General features: G+C 42.4%; 1 protein-coding gene across 1 annotated transcript in view; it reads right to left on the reverse strand.

Annotated features, from left to right (window-relative positions):
* Window positions 1-11,296: 11,296 nt before the first annotated feature.
* The window catches only part of LOC139377202 (serine/threonine-protein kinase pim-2-like), a 23,309-nt gene continuing 13,925 nt past the window's right edge, over window positions 11,297-20,680 (reverse strand). The window contains exons 7-8 of the mRNA XM_071120203.1: window positions 12,020-12,101; window positions 11,297-11,426 (exon numbers count right to left, since the gene is read on the reverse strand). Coding sequence (XP_070976304.1) covers window positions 11,335-11,426; window positions 12,020-12,101 — 174 coding nt within the window. The 3' untranslated portion in view covers window positions 11,297-11,334. The remainder of the gene's footprint in view (window positions 11,427-12,019; window positions 12,102-20,680) is intronic.

The raw sequence follows: 20,680 nt of genomic DNA on the forward strand, positions 1-20,680 counted from the left end.
TGCGTGTATCAAGAATGGTTCACCACCCGAAGGACATCCAGCCATCTTGACACAACTGTGGGAAGCATTGGAGTGAACATGGGCCAGCATCCCTGTGGAAGGCATTCGGCATCTTGCAATTGATGAATGTAGATATTCTATACTAAGTGTTTTGGTAACAGGTCCATGTAGAATAAACCTTTTACATAATACCATAGAAGAAGTGTTCTGATAGTATAACAATGTAACAGATACTGTGCCTATATGCATCCTGTCTGGTGGTAATGGGGTTACCATGGTAACATGTCAGAGTGATCCTCACCCCATTACCACCAGACAGGAAGTTACCTTGGTAACATGCCAGAGTGGTCATACCTTCCTGTCTGGTGGTAATGGGGTTACCTTGGTAACATGTCAGTAGTCATACCTTCCTGTCTGGTGGTAATGGGGTTACCATGGTAACATGTCAGTAGTCATACCTTCCTGTCTGGTTGGTAATGGGGTTACCTTGGTAACATGTCAGTGGTCATAATGGGGCGGCAGGGTAGCCTAGTGGTTAGAGCGTTGGACTAGTAACCAGAAGGTTGCAAGTTCAAACCCCCGAGCTGACAAGGTACAAATCTATTCTGCCCCTGAACAGGCAGTTAACCCACTAGGCTGTCATTGAAAATAAGAATTTGTTCTTAACTGGTAAAAGTGCAAATAAATACCTTCCTGTCTGGTGGTAATGAATCTTTCCATTGTGGTGTCCCATATAGAACAGGAGTTCCCTGGTACTGGTCCAGAATACACAGGGTTTCTCCCTCCCATATTGACTGATACCTGATCCTGGTCCAGAATACACAGGGTTTCTCCCTCCCCATATTGACTGATCCTGGTTCAGAATACACAGGGTTTCTCCCTCCCCATATTGACTGATACCTGGTCCTGGTCCAGAATACACAGGGTTTCTCCCTCCCATATTGACTGATACCTGATCCTGGTTCAGAATACACAGGGTTTCTCCCTCCTCATATTGACTGATCCTGGTCCAGAATACACAGGGTTTCTCCCTCCTCATATTGACTGATACCTGGTCCTGGTCCAGAATACACAGGGTTTCTCCCTCCCCATATTGACTGATCCTGGTCCAGAATACACAGGGTTTCTCCCTCCCATATTGATTGATCCTGGCTCAGAATAAACAGGGTTTCTCCCTCATATTGACTGATCCTGGTCCAGAATACACAGGGTTTCTCCCTCCCCATATTGACTGATCCTGGTCCAGAATACACAGGGTTTCTCCCTCCTCATATTGACTGATCCTGGTCCAGAATACACAGGGTTTCTCCCTCCTCATATTGACTGATCCTGGTCCAGAATACACAGGGTTTCTCCCTCCCATATTGACTGATACCTGATCCTGGTCCAGAATACACAGGGTTTCTCCCTCCTCATATTGACTGATCCTGGTCCAGAATGCACAGGGTTTCTCCCTCCCATATTGACTGATACCTGGTACTGGTCCAGAATACACAGGGTTTCTCCCTCCTCATATTGACTGATCCTGGTCCAGAATACACAGGGTTTCTCCCTCATATTGACTGATACCTGATCCTGGTCCAGAATACACAGGGTTTCTCTCTCCTCATATTGACTGATACCTGATCCTGGTCCAGAATACACAGGGTTTCTCTCTCCTCATATTGACTGATACCTGATCCTGGTCCAGAATACACAGGGTTTCTCTCTCCTCATATTGACTGATACCATTCAAATAAATAAAGACAATACAAGTAAAAGTGGTCTAGTAACATGTCTGTCAGAGTACCAGGTCTCTCTCCATTCAGAGACATCAGTATCAAGCCTGTATGTCAGAGTGCCAGGTCTCTGTCCATTCAGAGACATCAGTATCAAGCCTGTCTGTCAGAGTGTCTGGTCTCTGTCCATTCAGAGACATCAATATCAAGCCTGTCTGGTCTCTCTCCATTCAGAGACATCAGTATCAAATCAAATCAATCAAATCAAATGTATTTATATAGCCCTTCGTACATCAGCTGATATCTCAAAGTGCTGTACAGGAACCCAGCCTAAAACCCCAAACAGCAAGCAATGCAGGTGTAGAAGCACGGTGGCTAGGAAAAACTCCCTAGAAAGGCCAAAACCTAGAGAGGAACCAGGCTATGTGGGGTTGCCAGTCCTCTTCTGGCTGTGCCAGGTGGAGATTATAACAGAACATGGCCAAGATGTTCAAATGTTCATAAATGACCAGCATGGTTGAATAATAATAAGGCAGAACAGTTGAAACTGGAGCAGCAGCACGGCCAGGTGGACTGGTGACAGCAAGGAGTCATCATGTCAGGTAGTCCTGGGGCATGGTCCTAGAGACACTGTGGCCCCATCCGAGGACACCCCCGGACAGGGCCAAACAGGAAGGATATAACCCCATCCACTTTGCCAAAGCACAGCCCCCACACCACTAGAGGGATATCTTCAACCACCAACTTACCATCCTGAGACAAGGCTGAGTATAGCCCACAAAGATCTCCGCCACGGCACAACCCAAGGGGGGGCGCCAACCCAGACAGGATGACCACATCAGTGAATCAACCCACTCAGGTGACGCACCCCCTCCAGGGACGGTATGAGAGAGCCCCAGTAAGCCAGTGACTCAGCCCCTGTAATCAAGCCTGTCTGTCAGAGTGCCAGGTCTCTCTCCATTCAGAGACATCAGTATCAAGCCTGTCTGGTCTCTCTCCATTCAGAGACATCAGTATCAAGCCTGTCTGGTCTCTCTCCATTCAGAGACATCAGTATCAAGCCTGTCTGGTCTCTTTCCATTCAGAGACATCAGTATCAAGCCTGTCTGGTCTCTCTCCATTCAGAGACATCAGTATCAAGCCTGTCTGGTCTCTCTCCATTCAGAGACATCAGTATCAAGCCTGCAAGTCTTCATGTGCTTCTGTTTCTGTGAACACATATTCACTGTTCCATTACCAATGGCAGTGAGGGATAGGTGATATCTGACACACAAACTTGAACAGGGCCGACCTAAACCTACAGTGCCAGTCAAAGGTTTAGACACACCTACTCATTCAAGGGTTTTTCTTTATTTTTACTATTTTCTACATTGTAGAATAATAGTGAAGACATCAAAACTATGAAATAACATACAGTAAAGTACACAAGCTTACAAACATTTACAATGAATAGCAAAATCACAGTCATCACAAGAATGGCTTCAGATCAAAGTCTACGTTGAGAACAAAGGGGGCAAGGGGTCTTTAAATGAAAGATCCAGGCAGCATCTCGTTTTAACAATAAATTATCAAGGTCACCCCCTCTCCTAGGGAGGGTGACATGTTCGATGCCGATATAACGTAGGGACGCAATCGAGGGGTTCGCTTCCAAAAAGTGGGCCGCAACTGGGTAAGTCGAGTTTTGCACCTAATGGTGCTACGGTGCTCCGAGATTCATACTTTTAATTCACTCTTCGTTTTACCCACATTATTTTTACCAGAAGGACAAGTTATAAGATAAATAACTGCCTTAGTGGAGCACGTGGAAACACCTTTGATTGAGGGTGTTTGAAGGATCTACATTTATAAGTGCCATTACATTGAGCACAGCCGTTACATTTGTAGTTTCCATCCACTAGGGGCGCAAAACATTTTTTATCCATTATTTCACCAGGTAAGTTGACTGAGAACACGTTCTCATTTGCAGCAACGACCTGGGGAATAGTTACAGGGGAGAGGAGGGGGATGAAAGAGCCAATTGTAAACTGGGGATTACTAGGTGACTGTGATGGTTTGAGGGCCAGATTGGGAATTTAGCCAGGACACCGGGGGTTAACACCCCTACTCTTACGATAAGTGCCATGGGATCTTTAATAACCTCAGAGAGTCAGGACACCCGTTTAACACCCCATCCGAAAGACGGCACCCTACACAGGGCAGTGTCCCCAATCACTACCCTGGGGCATTGGGATATACCAACCAGGACCAACATTGCTTAGCTTCAGAAGCAAGCCAGCAGTGGTATGCAGGGTGTTATGCTGCTGGCTTTGATAGACGTTGTGCAGGGATATCTTGGGGTGGTAAATCAGAGTGTACCAATTGATCTCTGAGGTTTCTGCCCCGTGAGAATACGACCAAGGGAAGGTCAGACAACACATTACCGACCTATCATCGGATCTTAGAATGTGCCATTGTTTGTGGTCGATTCCCTTGACTTGTTCAGAGCACTTTGAATAGTGAGTAGATAGAAGGCTGCTTTTTGTGTGACTGTCCTTGAAAAAGATCACGTCTCGGTTTGTTTTGAATTTTATCAACGGCTGTATTAGTCTGATCATTCTTGTACCCCCTCTCCTTGAATTTTATTTGCATCTCAGCCATATTTCTGTCAAAATCTGATTATTTTTTTTGCAAATTCTTTTGATTCGACAGAATTGTCTGTAGGGCAAAGTGTTTTTCAAGGGAAGCCCTCAACAAACTGTTACGATCAGTAGGTTTCCTGTAAAGATCAGTGTATAGAACATTATCCTCACACAAGATCAGAAGATCAAGGAGCCTGATTTGACGTGTGTCAGATTGCATAGTAAATCTCAGATGCTCAGAACAGCAGTTAAGAAAAGCATGGAACGCCTGGAGCTGTTTGGCATCACTCCTCCATGGAACGCCTGGAGCTGTTTGGCATCACTCCTCCATGGAACGCCTGGAGCTGTTTGGCATCACTCCTCCATGGAACGCCTGGAGCTGTTTGGCATCACCCCTCCATGGAACGCCTGGAGCTGTTTGGCATCACTCCTCCATGGAACGCCTGGAGCTGTTTGGCATCACTCCTCCATGGAACGCCTGGAGCTGTTTGGCATCACCCCTCCATGGAACGCCTGGAGCTGTTTGGCATCACCCCTCCATGGAACGCCTGGAGCTGTTTGGCATCACTCCTCCATGGAACGCCTGGAGCTGTTTGGCATCACTCCTCCATGGAACGCCTGGAGCTGTTTGGCATCACTCCTCCATGGAACGCCTGGAGCTGTTTGGCATCACTCCTCCATGGAACGCCTGGAGCTGTTTGGCATCACTCCTCCATGGAACGCCTGGAGCTGTTTGGCATCACTCCTCCATGGAATGCCTGGAGCTGTTTGGCATCACTCCTCCATGGAACGCCTGGAGCTGTTTGGCATCACTCCTCCATGGAACGCCTGGAGCTGTTTGGCATCACCCCTCCATGGAACGCCTGGAGCTGTTTGGCATCACCCCTCCATGGAACGCCTGGAGCTGTTTGGCATCACTCCTCCATGGAACGCCTGGAGCTGTTTGGCATCACCCCTCCATGGAACGCCTGGAGCTGTTTGGCATCACTCCTCCATAGAACGCCTGGAGCTGTTTGGCATCACTCCTCCATGGAACGCCTGGAGCTGTTTGGCATCACTCCTCCATGGAACGCCTGGAGCTGTTTGGCATCACTCCTCCATGGAACGCCTGGAGCTGTTTGGCATCACTCCTCCATAGAACGCCTGGAGCTGTTTGGCATCACCCCTCCATAGAACGCCTGGAGCTGTTTGGCATCACTCCTCCATAGAACGCCTGGAGCTGTTTGGCATCACTCCTCCATGGAACGCCTGGAGCTGTTTGGCATCACCCCTCCATGGAACGCCTGGAGCTGTTTGGCATCACTCCTCCATAGAACGCCTGGAGCTGTTTGGCATCACTCCTCCATGGAACGCCTGGAGCTGTTTGGCATCACTCCTCCATGGAACGCCTGGAGCTGTTTGGCATCACTCCTCCATGGAACGCCTGGAGCTGTTTGGCATCACTCCTCCATAGAACGCCTGGAGCTGTTTGGCATCACCCCTCCATAGAACGCCTGGAGCTGTTTGGCATCACTCCTCCATAGAACGCCTGGAGCTGTTTGGCATCACTCCTCCATGGAACGCCTGGAGCTGTTTGGCATCACTCCTCCATGGAACGCCTGGAGCTGTTTGGCATCACCCCTCCATGGAACGCCTGGAGCTGTTTGGCATCACCCCTCCATAGAACGCCTGGAGCTGTTTGGCATCACCCCTCCATAGAACGCCTGGAGCTGTTTGGCATCACTCCTCCATGGAACGCCTGGAGCTGTTTGGCATCACTCCTCCATGGAATGCCTGGAGCTGTTTGGCATCACTCCTCCATGGAACGCCTGGAGCTGTTTGGCATCACTCCTCCATGGAACGCCTGGAGCTGTTTGGCATCACTCCTCCATGGAACGCCTGGAGCTGTTTGGCATCACCCCTCCATGGAACGCCTGGAGCTGTTTGGCATCACCCCTCCATAGAACGCCTGGAGCTGTTTGGCATCACCCCTCCATAGAACGCCTGGAGCTGTTTGGCATCACTCCTCCATGGAACGCCTGGAGCTGTTTGGCATCACTCCTCCATGGAACGCCTGGAGCTGTTTGGCATCACTCCTCCATGGAACGCCTGGAGCTGTTTGGCATCACTCCTCCATGGAACGCCTGGAGCTGTTTGGCATCACTCCTCCATGGAACAAAAATATCATCAATATACCGTTTCCAAATAATGATGTGAGGCAAGAAAACATTTGAGAGGATTGAAAATAGACTGTTTCTCCATGTAAGCCACATACAAATTAGCATAGTTGGGAGCCATGGGGGATCCCATAGCAGTACCCTTCACCTGAATAAATACATAATTTAGAAACATGAAGTAGTTGTGTCTGTGAGTACTATTTCAGACAATGTTATAATGCATGCACTGGAAGGTAGTTCATTAGGGTCACGTTGCAGAAGAAGATGTCCCATAGCGTCAATACCGCCCTCGTGTGGAGTATTTGTGTATGACGACTTAAGTAATTTTGTAATCAATGTTCAAAGATTTCAATTTATGTTTATCTGTCTGATATCCAGAGGTTGTAAAATCCTGGTCTTCAATAAAACAGACAGAGTTCCCAGCTCACAATTCATCAGATCCCGATTTATTTGTGAGAGCTCTCCAGTTTTCACAAATACATTCCTTCTTATACCATCCTAACCTACGCACATACAAACACACCAACATAGGGATTTTCTCATGAGTCTCACCACAGTTTATAACCCCTCAGCTGACAGTTCTAGGCCCCCCCCCCCCCAGATACTAGAGCTCTGGAGGGGCTCTCCCTGTCCTCTCTTATCTCCACGTACATTCCTTTCTTCCTAGGTACATGCCATATAACCCCTTCCTAATGGACAAACATTATTTAACACGACAAGAAAGACAGGGTAGATTTCTTGCCCGTATACCTCATTTAGTCATTTCATAAAAAAATCCCATAACGAATCAACATCAAAAGTAACTAACAAAGTATTCTCAGGGAGAGGATCAAACGATTCAATAATAGAGACCATACTGCTGGTGTCCTTTAGGAGGGGAGCTGTTCTGAGACCATACTGCTGGTGTCCTTTAGGAGGGGAGCTGTTCTGAGACCATACTGCTGGTGTCCTTTAGGAGGGGAGCTGTTCTGAGACCATACTGCTGGTGTCCTTTAGGAGGGGAGCTGTTCTGAGACCAGACTGCTGGTGTCCTTTAGGAGGGGAGCTGTTCTGAGACCATACTGCTGGTGTCCTTTACAAAGGAGGGGAGCTGTTCTGAGACCATACTGCTGGTGTCCTTTAGGAGGGGAGCTGTTCTGAGATCATACTGTTGGTGTCCTTTAGGAGGGGAGCTGTTCTGAGACCAGACTGCTGGTGTCCTTTACAAAGGAGGGGAGCTGTTCTGAGACCATACTGCTGGTGTCCTTTAGGAGGGGAGCTGTTCTGAGACCATACTGCTGGTGTCCTTTAGGAGGGGAGCTGTTCTGATACCACACTGCTGGTGTCCTTTAGGAGGGGAGCTGTTCTGAGACCATACTGCTGGTGTCCTTTACAAAGGAGGGGAGCTGTTCTGAGACCATACTGCTGGTGTCCTTTAGGAGGGGAGCTGTTCTGAGATCATACTGTTGGTGTCCTTTAGGAGGGGAGCTGTTCTGAGACCAGACTGCTGGTGTCCTTTAGGAGGGGAGCTGTTCTGAGACCAGACTGCTTGTGTCCTTTAGGAGGGGAGCTGTTCTGAGACCATACTGCTGGTGTCCTTTAGGAGGGGAGCTGTTCTGAGACCAGACTGCTGGTGTCCTTTAGGAGGGGAGCTGTTCTGAGACCATACTGCTGGTGTCCTTTACAAAGGAGGGGAACTGTTCTGAGACCATACTGCTGGTGTCCTTTACAAAGGAGGGGAGCTGGTCTGAGACCAGACTGCTGGTGTCCTTTACAAAGGAGGGGAGCTGGTCTGAGACCAGACTGCTGGTGTCCTTTAGGAGGGGAGCTGTTCTGAGACCAGACTGCTGGTGTCCTTTAGGAGGGGAGCTGTTCTGAGACCAGACTGCTGGTGTCCTTTAGGAGGGGAGCTGTTCTGAGCCCATACTGCTGGTGTCCTTTAGGAGGGGAGCTGTTCTGAGACCAGACTGCTGGTGTCCTTTAGGAGGGGAGCTGTTCTGAGACCAGACTGCTGGTGTCCTTTAGGAGGGGAGCTGTTCTGAGACCAGACTGCTGGTGTCCTTTAGGAGGGGAGCTGTTCTGAGACCAGACTGCTGGTGTCTTTTAGGAGGGGAGCTGTTCTGAGACCATACTGCTGGTGTCCTTTACAAAGGAGGGGAGCTGTTCTGAGACCATACTGCTGGTGTCCTTTACGGGTAAGGACTGACGTATCGGATTGTAAATCAAGCAAAGCTTGTTTTTCATCCTGAGGTAAATTATGGAAATATTTGGACTCCTGTTTGTTTTTAAGTAGATGAGCAACATCTTTTTCAACCAGTCTGCAATATGTCTCAATATAGTGATTGTTTCAACATGACAGTGCACCCATGCACAAAGCGAGGTCCATACAGAAATGGTTTGTCGAGATCGGTTTGATACTGATGTCTCTAAATAATTAGTAAATATTTTCTTAACTAATATTTCTTGAACCACATTGTTGGTTAAGGGCTTGTCAGTAAGCATTTCACGGTAAGGTCTACACCTGTTGTATTTGTCGTGTTGGGGTAGGTTCCTTGTTCCTTGTCAATCATTTACTTATTGGTGAAATCAGCAATCAGGCATTATCTTTAAGTAAATCAATCAAAAACCTTTATTAATGTAGTTGCAGACAGAAGTTGACGACGGGAACGCAGCACGCATGTTTCAGAGTAAGTTCTGCAAAATAGGAAAGGGTCCAAGTTGTTTTAATGTGCTTGCAGTCAACCCCTAGTGATGTACCTGCCTACAACAATACCTTCTACTCATTAGACCAAGCATATACAGTTATACAAACCTGCAGGAGAAAACAATAGTTCCAGTGCTCAGCAGTAAATGTCCCCAAGTTGCTTCATAGTGTTATGTCTGACTCGTCTTTTATCTCTTTCACTCCCCTGCAGGGTTCTGTGTCTATGAATCTCTTTTAGCCTTGAGGCGTTTTCTCACAGACACCCTGTTTTGACTGCAATGGCTCACACATCTCTCAGACTGTTTCTTTATAAGAGGCAGACACTAGTAAAGAACTGTGGAACAGTATTAAACCTTATAATGCATGTATTGCTAATCTGTGTTCCAGGACCCTTCCCCTTCTATTAATACAACATAAGCATAATCAATTATTATAATACATCAATCATTTGGTGCAGCCCCTATCATGACCCCAAGGTGAACCCCATCATTCGCATGTGCTAAATTACATTTGATTAAGGGCTGTGTAATTATTGACCTGGCAGTAAATCACCTCTAGTCCTTCACCAATAATTGTACTTTTTTAAAAGCAGGATGTTAAACTCTGATTTCTTTAATTGCAATATACAGATTCATATTTTTTACTTTCCAGGAGGTACTCCGAGATAGACCATCTTCTTTAAAACTTGTTTGTGTGGGCCCACTTGAACTGACCCCATGGCTGTGACAATGTCAATCCCCCACTGCTCATTACTCTTCCTGGTCTGCCCTCCCATTAGTAGGATGGGTTTACAGGGTTCAGTCTTGAATACCAGGGGCCGAGGTGTTTCAGGGTTCAGTCTTGAATACCAGGGGTCGAGGTGTTTCAGGGTTCACTCTTGAATACCAGGGACCGAGGTGTTTCAGGGTTCACTCTTGAATACCAGGGGCTGAGGTGTTTCAGGGTTCACTCTTGAATACCAGGGGCTGAGGTGTTTCAGGGTTCAGTCTTGAATACCAGGGGTTGAGGTGTTTCAGGGTTCACTCTTGAATACCAGGGGCTGAGGTGTTTCAGGGTTCAGTCTTGAATACCAGGGGCCGAGGTGTTTCAGGGTTCACTCTTGAATCCCAGGGGCTGAGGTGTTTCAGGGTTCAGTCTTGAATACCAGGGGCCGAGGTGTTTCAGGGTTCAGTCTTGAATACCAGGGGCTGAGGTTTTGTGGGTCCTAAAAAAAGGGGGGATGTTTTTCTAAATTTTACATGACTGCAGACATTACAACAATATTACAACAAATGACCAGCTACTCTGATATTTACATACTGAGATCAATAAAACCAACGACCCATGTTTTGAATACAACCAATAGCATAGGCTAATGAAAAGTAAATGTAATTTATATTTCACTTAATCTGCAGCCCTTCTTGCAGTGCTGTGTTTTCTTCCATGTGCTGTCTCTCCCCAAGGCCAGATAAATACCACTTCTTATTATGAATTCAATGGATGGGGGTCAGTAACCCCATATGAGGTTATTGTGTTGGTAGGCCTACTGTTAAAATAATATTTTAAATAATCTGCCAGAAAATAGCCTAGCCTACAATTAATTACAAGAAGAGGTGTGTTATGATCATCCTCGTGATCGTGGTTGAGTGCACTTGAATGCAGATCACAGACCTGTTATTAGAGCTTGCCACGTTGTTAGTTTGTTCTTGCTAGCTAGGTAGACGCTAATCCTGATACCAGCCATAAAGGTACAATCTGGGATGTCCTGGTTGGTCTGTGCACAGCTACAACTCACCTCTCATGTAAAACTCCGTTCAACCTTCAGCGCGTGCTGAGCCGTGATGTTCCTGTAAAAATAGCGCTGGGTGGACTCTGATGCCTCAAAAAGACGATAAATAACGAACTCCCCTATTCATTAATACCATATACCCCTCAAATTCAACTCTGGACCTCTAAACCAGTTCCACTGATTTCTTTTCCCATTTTACCCCTGATTTTAACCTGTGACACCAGCTGTGTGTAATTCATTATCAAGTAGAAAACCAGCAGTAATCTGAACCTCGTAGGGTAAGATTTGAATCCCCTTGCTTATCGTTTTATCTACTATCAGTCAGGGATGACATGAATAGGAATGCTGACCATGTTTATTTAGGACATTTATAGATGAAATATAGTCTATTCTATCGCATCCAGGGATGCTGCTGTATCTGCTCCAGGGTTGGCCGGTCGTCTGGACTGACAGCGAGGCACCGGCGAATCAGGTGACGGCAATCTGCAACACAAAATGGTGACGTCATGTCAGTCTCATAACACATGCAGGTGAAGTGTTTTAGCCCGTTAAACTAAAGCCTAGGCTTTGAGTCGTCAGGCGAGTTTAACACGTAAATTCGGTTCACAAACCTAACTTCGTTACACAAAGACACACAAAAAAAATCTAAATCAAACAACATGTTATTTGTCACACAGTAGACAATATGCATATAAGGTGAAATGCTTGTGTGCTAGCTCAACATTGCACTACAATAATCAATATCGATATTTAAAAATATTTTTAAATAAATACATTTTTTAAAGAAGTAAATCAAATATGAGGTACTTAGAAGGAAGCCTAGTAATGAACTGACATGTATACAATATAATATACTGTATAGATGATGAATGTGCTATGTCAAATATGACTGTATTTACCAACAAAGTGGATAGTGTCTTGGTCTCGCAGTTTAATCAGTAGTAAAGAATAGAACAGCAGCGTTGACCGTGTGTGTGTGTGTTGTGTGCTTGTTTGTAAGGGTTGGATGTGTTTAGGGTCAGTGTAAGTAGTCTCCAGGAGCAGATAGTCTTTAAGGTCGCTACACACACGCTCACCTCTGGATATTCCACGTGGAAAGTAGAGGGTTGCTTTGACGATGCTTGCGTCACTGTAGAAAGGAACATCACCCCACACCATCTAGACAAAAACAGTTCCACAGAAAGCCTTATTACAGAAATCTGCTATCTCTTTATTAACGCAGCGGTGTTACTATTATTAAAGAGGAGGAGAGGGGTGTTACTATTATTAAAGAGGAGGAGAGGGGTGTTACTATTATTAAAGAGGAGGAGAGGGGTGTTACTATTATTAAAGAGGAGGAGAGGGGTGTTACTATTATTAAAGAGGGGTGTTACTATTATTAAAGAAGAGGAGAGGGGTATTACTATTATTAAAGAGGGGTGTTACTATTATTAAAGAAGAGGAGAGGGGTATTACTATTATTAAAGAGGGGTGTTACTATTATTAAAGAGGGGTGTTACTATTATTAAAGAGGGGTGTTACTATTATTAAAGAGGAGGAGAGGGGTATTACTATTATTAAAGAGGAGGAGAGGGGTATTACTATTATTAAAGAGGAGGAGAGGGGTATTACTATTATTAAAGAGGAGGAGAGGGGTATTACTATTATTAAAGAGGAGTGTTACTATTATTAAAGAGGGGTGTTACTATTATTAAAGAGGAGGAGAGGGGTATTACTATTATTAAAGAGGAGGAGAGGGGTATTACTATTATTAAAGAGGAGGAGAGGGGTATTACTATTATTAAAGAGGAGGAGAGGGGTGTTACTATTATTAAAGAGGAGGAGAGGGGTGTTACTAATATTAAAGAGGGGTGTTACTATTATTAAAGAGGAGGAGAGGGGTGTTACTATTATTAAAGAGGAGGAGAGGGGTGTTACTATTATTAAAGAGGTGTGTTACTATTATTAAAGAGGGGTGTTACTATTATTAAAGAGGGGTGTTACTATTATTAAAGAGGAGGAGAGGGGTATTACTATTATTAAAGAGGAGGAGAGGGGTGTTACTATTATTAAAGAGGAGGAGAGGGGTGTTACTATTATTAAAGAGGGGTGTTACTATTATTAAAGAGGAGGAGAGGGGTATTACTATTATTAAAGAGGAGGAGAGGGGTGTTACTATTATTAAAGAGGAGGAGAGGGGTGTTACTATTATTAAAGAGGAGGAGAGTGGTGTTACTATTATTAAAGAGGAGGAGAGGGGTGTTACTATTATTAAAGAGGGGTATTACTATTATTAAAGAGGAGGAGAGGGGTGTTACTATTATTAAAGAGGGGTGTTACTATTATTAAAGAGGGGTGTTACTATTATTAAAGAGGAGGAGAGGGGTATTACTATTATTAAAGAGGAGGAGAGGGGTATTACTATTATTAAAGAGGAGGAGAGGGGTATTACTATTATTAAAGAGGAGGAGAGGGGTATTACTATTATTAAAGAGGAGTGTTACTATTATTAAAGAGGGGTGTTACTATTATTAAAGAGGAGGAGAGGGGTATTACTATTATTAAAGAGGAGGAGAGGGGTATTACTATTATTAAAGAGGAGGAGAGGGGTATTACTATTATTAAAGAGGAGGAGAGGGGTGTTACTATTATTAAAGAGGAGGAGAGGGGTGTTACTAATATTAAAGAGGGGTGTTACTATTATTAAAGAGGAGGAGAGGGGTGTTACTATTATTAAAGAGGAGGAGAGGGGTGTTACTATTATTAAAGAGGTGTGTTACTATTATTAAAGAGGGGTGTTACTATTATTAAAGAGGGGTGTTACTATTATTAAAGAGGAGGAGAGGGGTATTACTATTATTAAAGAGGAGGAGAGGGGTGTTACTATTATTAAAGAGGAGGAGAGGGGTGTTACTATTATTAAAGAGGGGTGTTACTATTATTAAAGAGGAGGAGAGGGGTATTACTATTATTAAAGAGGAGGAGAGGGGTGTTACTATTATTAAAGAGGAGGAGAGGGGTGTTACTATTATTAAAGAGGAGGAGAGTGGTGTTACTATTATTAAAGAGGAGGAGAGGGGTGTTACTATTATTAAAGAGGGGTATTACTATTATTAAAGAGGAGGAGAGGGGTGTTACTATTATTAAAGAGGGGTGTTACTATTATTAAAGAGGGGTGTTACTATTATTAAAGAGGAGGAGAGGGGTATTACTATTATTAAAGAGGAGGAGAGGGGTTTTACTATTATTAAAGAGGGGTGTTACTATTATTAAAGAGGAGGAGAGGGGTATTACTATTATTAAAGAGGAGGCGAGGTGTGTTACTATTATTAAAGAGGAGGAGAGGGGTATTACTATTATTAAAGAGGAGGAGAGGGGTTTTACTATTATTAAAGAGGGGTGTTACAATTATTAAAGAGGAGGAGAGGGGTATTACTATTATTAAAGAGGAGGAGAGGGGTGTTACTATTATTAAAGAGGAGGAGAGGGGTGTTAATATTATGAAAGAGGAGGAGAGGGGTGTTACTATTATTAAAGAGGAGGAGAGGGGTGTTACTATAATTAAAGAGGAGGAGAGGGGTGTTACTATTATTAAAGAGGGGTGTTACTATTATTAAAGAGGAGGAGAGGGGTATTACTATTATTAAAGAGGGGTGTTACTATTATTAAAGAGGAGGAGAGGGGTGTTACTATTATTAAAGAGGAGGAGAGGGGTGTTACTATTATTAAAGAGGAGGAGAGGGGTATTACTATTATTAAAGAGGAGGAGAGAGGTATTACTATTATTAAAGAGGAGGAGAGGGGTGTTACTATTATTAAAGAGGGGTGTTACTATTATTAAAGAGGGGTGTTATTATTATTAAAGAGGAGGAGAGGGGTATTACTATTATTAAAGAGGAGGAGAGGGGTGTTACTATTATTAAAGAGGGGTGTTACTATTATTAAAGAGGGGTGTTACTATTATTAAAGAGGGGTGTTACTATTATTAAAGAGGGGGAGAGGGGTGTTACTATTATTAAAGAGGGGTACTACTATTATTAAAGAGGAGGAGACGGGTGTTACTATTATTAAAGAGGAGGAGAGGGGTTTTACTATTATTAAAGAGGAGGTGAGGGGTGTTACTATTATTAAAGAGGGGTGTTACTATTATTAAAGAGGGGTGTTACTATTATTACAGAGGGGTGTTACTATTATTAAAGAGGAGGAGAGGGGTATTACTATTATTAAAGAGGGGTGTTACTATTATTAAAGAGGAGGAGAGGGGTGTTACTATTATTAAAGAGGAGGAGAGGGGTGTTACTATTATTAAAGAGGTGTGTTACTATTATTAAAGAGGGGTGTTACTATTATTAAAGAGGGGTGTTACTATTATTAAAGAGGAGGAGAGGGGTATTACTATTATTAAAGAGGAGGAGAGGGGTGTTACTATTATTAAAGAGGAGGAGAGGGGTGTTACTATTATTAAAGAGGGGTGTTACTATTATTAAAGAGGAGGAGAGGGGTATTACTATTATTAAAGAGGAGGAGAGGGGTGTTACTATTATTAAAGAGGAGGAGAGGGGTGTTACTATTATTAAAGAGGAGGAGAGTGGTGTTACTATTATTAAAGAGGAGGAGAGGGGTGTTACTATTATTAAAGAGGGGTATTACTATTATTAAAGAGGAGGAGAGGGGTGTTACTATTATTAAAGAGGGGTGTTACTATTATTAAAGAGGGGTGTTACTATTATTAAAGAGGAGGAGAGGGGTATTACTATTATTAAAGAGGAGGAGAGGGGTTTTACTATTATTAAAGAGGGGTGTTACTATTATTAAAGAGGAGGAGAGGGGTATTACTATTATTAAAGAGGAGGCGAGGTGTGTTACTATTATTAAAGAGGAGGAGAGGGGTATTACTATTATTAAAGAGGAGGAGAGGGGTTTTACTATTATTAAAGAGGGGTGTTACAATTATTAAAGAGGAGGAGAGGGGTATTACTATTATTAAAGAGGAGGAGAGGGGTGTTACTATTATTAAAGAGGAGGAGAGGGGTGTTACTATTATTAAAGAGGAGGAGAGGGGTGTTACTATTATTAAAGAGGGGTGTTACTATTATTAAAGAGGAGGAGAGGGGTATTACTATTATTAAAGAGGGGTGTTACTATTATTAAAGAGGAGGAGAGGGGTGTTACTATTATTAAAGAGGAGGAGAGGGGTGTTACTATTATTAAAGAGGAGGAGAGGGGTATTACTATTATTAAAGAGGAGGAGAGAGGTATTACTATTATTAAAGAGGAGGAGAGGGGTGTTACTATTATTAAAGAGGGGTGTTACTATTATTAAAGAGGGGTGTTACTATTATTAAAGAGGAGGAGAGGGGTATTACTATTATTAAAGAGGAGGAGAGGGGTGTTACTATTATTAAAGAGGGGTGTTACTATTATTAAAGAGGGGTGTTACTATTATTAAAGAGGGGTGTTACTATTATTAAAGAGGGGGAGAGGGGTGTTACTATTATTAAAGAGGGGTACTACTATTATTAAAGAGGAGGAGACGGGTGTTACTATTATTAAAGAGGAGGAGAGGGGTTTTATTATTATTAAAGAGGAGGTGAGGGGTGTTACTATTATTAAAGAGGGGTGTTACTATTATTAAAGAGGGGTGTTACTATTATTACAGAGGGGTGTTACTATTATTAAAGAGGAGGAGAGGGGTATTACTATTATTAAAGAGGGGTGTTACTATTATTAAAGAGCAGGAGAGGGGTGTTACTATTATTAAAGAGGAGGAGAGGGGTATTACTATTATTAAAGAGGAGGAGAGGGGTATTACTATTATTAAAGAGGAGGAGAGGGGTGTTACTATTATTAAAGAGGGGTGTTACTATTATTAAAGAGGGGTGTTACTATTATTAAAGAGGAGGAGAGGGGTATTACTATTATTAAAGAGGAGGAGAGGGGTGTTACTATTATTAAAGAGGGGTGTTACTATTATTAAAGAGGGGTGTTACTATTATTAAAGAGGGTTGTTACTATTATTAAAGAGGGGTGTTACTATTATTAAAGAGGGGGAGAGGGGTGTTACTATTATTAAAGAGGGGTACTACTATTATTAAAGAGGAGGAGAGGTGTGTTACTATTATTAAAGAGGAGGAGAGGGGTTTTACTATTATTAAAGAGGAGGTGAGGGGTGTTACTATTATTAAAGAGGGGTGTTACTATTATTAAAGAGGGGTACTACTATTATTAAAGAGGAGGAGAGGGGTGTTACTATTATTAAAGAGGAGGAGAGGGGTGTTACTATTATTAAAGAGGAGGTGAGGGGTGTTACTATTATTAAAGAGGGGTGTTACTATTATTAAAGAGGGGTGTTACTATTATTACAGAGGGGTGTTACTATTATTAAAGAGGAGGAGAGGGGTATTACTATTATTAAAGAGGGGTGTTACTATTATTAAAGAGCAGGAGAGGGGTGTTACTATTATTAAAGAGGAGGAGAGGGGTATTACTATTATTAAAGAGGAGGAGAGGGGTATTACTATTATTAAAGAGGAGGAGAGGGGTGTTACTATTATTAAAGAGGGGTGTTAATATTATTAAAGAGGGGTGTTACTATTATTAAAGAGGAGGAGAGGGGTATTACTATTATTAAAGAGGAGGAGAGGGGTGTTACTATTATTAAAGAGGGGTGTTACTATTATTAAAGAGGGGTGTTACTATTATTAAAGAGGGGTGTTACTATTATTAAAGAGGGGGAGAGGGGTGTTACTATTATTAAAGAGGGGTACTACTATTATTAAAGAGGAGGAGAGGGGTGTTACTATTATTAAAGAGGGGTGTTACTATTATTAAAGAGGAGGAGAGGGGTTTTACTATTATTAAAGAGGAGGTGAGGGGTGTTACTATTATTAAAGAGGGGTGTTACTATTATTAAAGAGGGGTGTTACTATTATTAAAGAGGGGTGTTACTATTATTAAAGAGGGGTGTTACTATTATTAAAGAGGGGTGTTACTATTATTAAAGAGGGGGAGAGGGGTGTTACTATTATTAAAGAGGGATACTACTATTATTAAAGAGGAGGTGAGGGGTGTTACTATTATTAAAGAGGGGTGTTACTATTATTAAAGAGGGGTGTTACTATTATTAAAGAGGAGGAGAGGGGTGTTACTATTATTAAAGAGGGGTGTTACTATTATTAAAGAGGGGTGTTACTATTATTAAAGAGGGATGTTACTATTATTAAAGAGGAGTGTTACTATTATTAAAGAGGAGGAGAGGGGTGTTACTATTATTAAAGAGGGGTGTTACTATTATTAAAGAGGGATGTTACTATTATTAAAGAGGAGTGTTACTATTATTAAAGAGGAGGAGAGGGGTGTTACTATTATTAAAGAGGAGGAGAGGGGTGTTACTATTATTAAAGAGGAGGAGAGGGGTATTACTATTATTAAAGAGGAGGAGAGGGGTGTTACTATTATTAAAGAGGAGGAGAGGGGTGTTACTATTATTAAAGAGGGGTGTTACTATTATTAAAGAGGAGGAGAGGGGTGTTACTATTATTAAAGAGGAGGAGAGGGGTGTTACTATTATTAAAGAGGAGGAGAGGGGTGTTACTATTATTAAAGAGGAGGAGAGGGGTATTACTATTATTAAAGAGGAGGAGAGGAGTGTTACTATTATTAAAGAGGAGGTGAGGGGTGTTACTATTATTAAAGAGGGGTGTTACTATTATTAAAGAGGGGTGTTACTATTATTAAAGAGGGATGTTACTATTATTAAAGAGGAGTGTTACTATTATTAAAGAGGAGGAGAGGGGTGTTACTATTATTAAAGAGGAGGAGAGGGGTGTTACTATTATTAAAGAGGAGGAGAGGGGTATTACTATTATTAAAGAGGAGGAGAGGGGTGTTACTATTATTAAAGAGGAGGAGAGGGGTGTTACTATTATTAAAGAGGGGTGTTACTATTATTAAAGAGGAGGAGAGGGGTGTTACTATTATTAAAGAGGAGGAGAGGGGTATTACTATTATTAAAGAGGAGGAGAGGGGTGTTACTATTATTAAAGAGGAGGAGAGGTGTATTACTATTATTAAAGAGGAGAGGAGGGGTATTACTATTATTAAAGAGGAGGAGAGGGGTGTTACTATTATTAAAGAGGAGGAGAGGTGTATTACTATTATGAAAGAGGAGGAGAGGGGTGTTACTATTATTAAAGAGGAGGAGAGGGGTGTTACTATTATTAAAGAGGAGGAGAGGGGTGTTACTATTATTAAAGAGGAGGAGAGGGGTATTACTATTATTAAAGAGGAGGAGAGGGGTGTTACTATTATTAAAGAGGGGTGTTACTATTATTAAAGAGGGGTGTTACTATTATTAAAGAGGAGGAGAGGGGTATTACTATTATTAAAGAGGAGGAGAGGGGTGTTACTATTATTAAAGAGGGGTGTTACTATTATTAAAGAGGGGTACTACTATTATTAAAGAGGAGGAGAGGGGTATTACTATTATTAAAGAGGAGGTGAGGGGTGTTACTATTATTAAAGAGGGGTGTTACTATTATTAAAGAGGGGTGTTACTATTATTAAAGAGGGGTGTTACTATTATTAAAGAGGAGGAGAGGGGTGTTACTATTATTAAAGAGGAGGAGAGGGGTGTTACTATTATTAAAGAGGAGGAGAGGGGTATTACTATTATTAAAGAGGAGGAGAGGGGTGTTACTATTATTAAAGAGGAGGAGAGGGGTGTTACTATTATTAAAGAGGGGTACTACTATTATTAAAGAGGAGGAGAGGGGTGTTACTATTATTAAAGAGGAGGAGAGGGGTGTTACTATTATTAAAGAGGGGTGTTACTATTATTAAAGAGGAGGAGAGGGGTATTGTACCACCAGCAATAATTTAGTAGTAAAGTTATAGTATAGTAGTACTAGCAGCAGAATCAGTAGAGGCAGTATTAGTAATGGTAGTAGTAGCAGTGGTAGTAGTAGTAGTTGTAGTAGCAGTGGTAGTAGTATCAGTAGTAGTGGTAGTGGTAGTAGTAGTATCAGTATTAGCAGTAGCATTGGTAGTAGTAGTAGGTAGTATCAGCAGTAGTAGTAGGTAGTATCAGCAGTAGTAGTAGTATTAGTAGTAGTAGTATCAGTATTTGTAGTAGTATTATCAGTATTAGCAGTAGCATTAGTAGTTGTAGTAGGTAGTATCAGCAGTAGTAGTAGGTAGTATCAGCAGTAGTAGTAGTATTAGTAGTAGTAGTATCAGCATTTGTAGTAGTATTATCAGTATTAGCAGTAGCATTAGTAGTTGTAGTAGGTAGTATCAGCAGTAGTAGTAGGTAGTATCAGCAGTAGTAGTAGTATTAGTAGTAGTAGTATCAGTATTTGTAGTAGTATTATCAGTATTAGCAGTAGCATTAGTAGTAGTAGGTACTAGTAGTAGGTATTATCAGCAGTATTAGTAGTAGTATCAGTAGTAGTACTAAAAACTGTAGGCTATCATACTATTGTTTATCATCGCCTTTATTGGAAAATGGACCTGAAAACGCTCCAAAATGCAGTGTGGTTAGAACATAACATGGGTCGCCTAGACTGAGACATGAGTAGACGGAGTTGTCCAGATTAAAGTGTAAGGCTACTGAATGAGGTTCTACAGCTGCACCATCGAGAATCCTGATTGGTATGTTAACTGCTCGGCCTCCGACCGAAGCCCCTGTGATGTACTGGGGCCAAGCTTCCTGCCATCCAGGACCTCTATACCAGGCGGTGTCAGAGGAAGGCCCAAAA

This window comes from Oncorhynchus clarkii, chromosome 20, assembly GCF_045791955.1.
Source record: "Oncorhynchus clarkii lewisi isolate Uvic-CL-2024 chromosome 20, UVic_Ocla_1.0, whole genome shotgun sequence".
NCBI classification, from domain to species: Eukaryota; Metazoa; Chordata; class Actinopteri; order Salmoniformes; family Salmonidae; genus Oncorhynchus; species Oncorhynchus clarkii.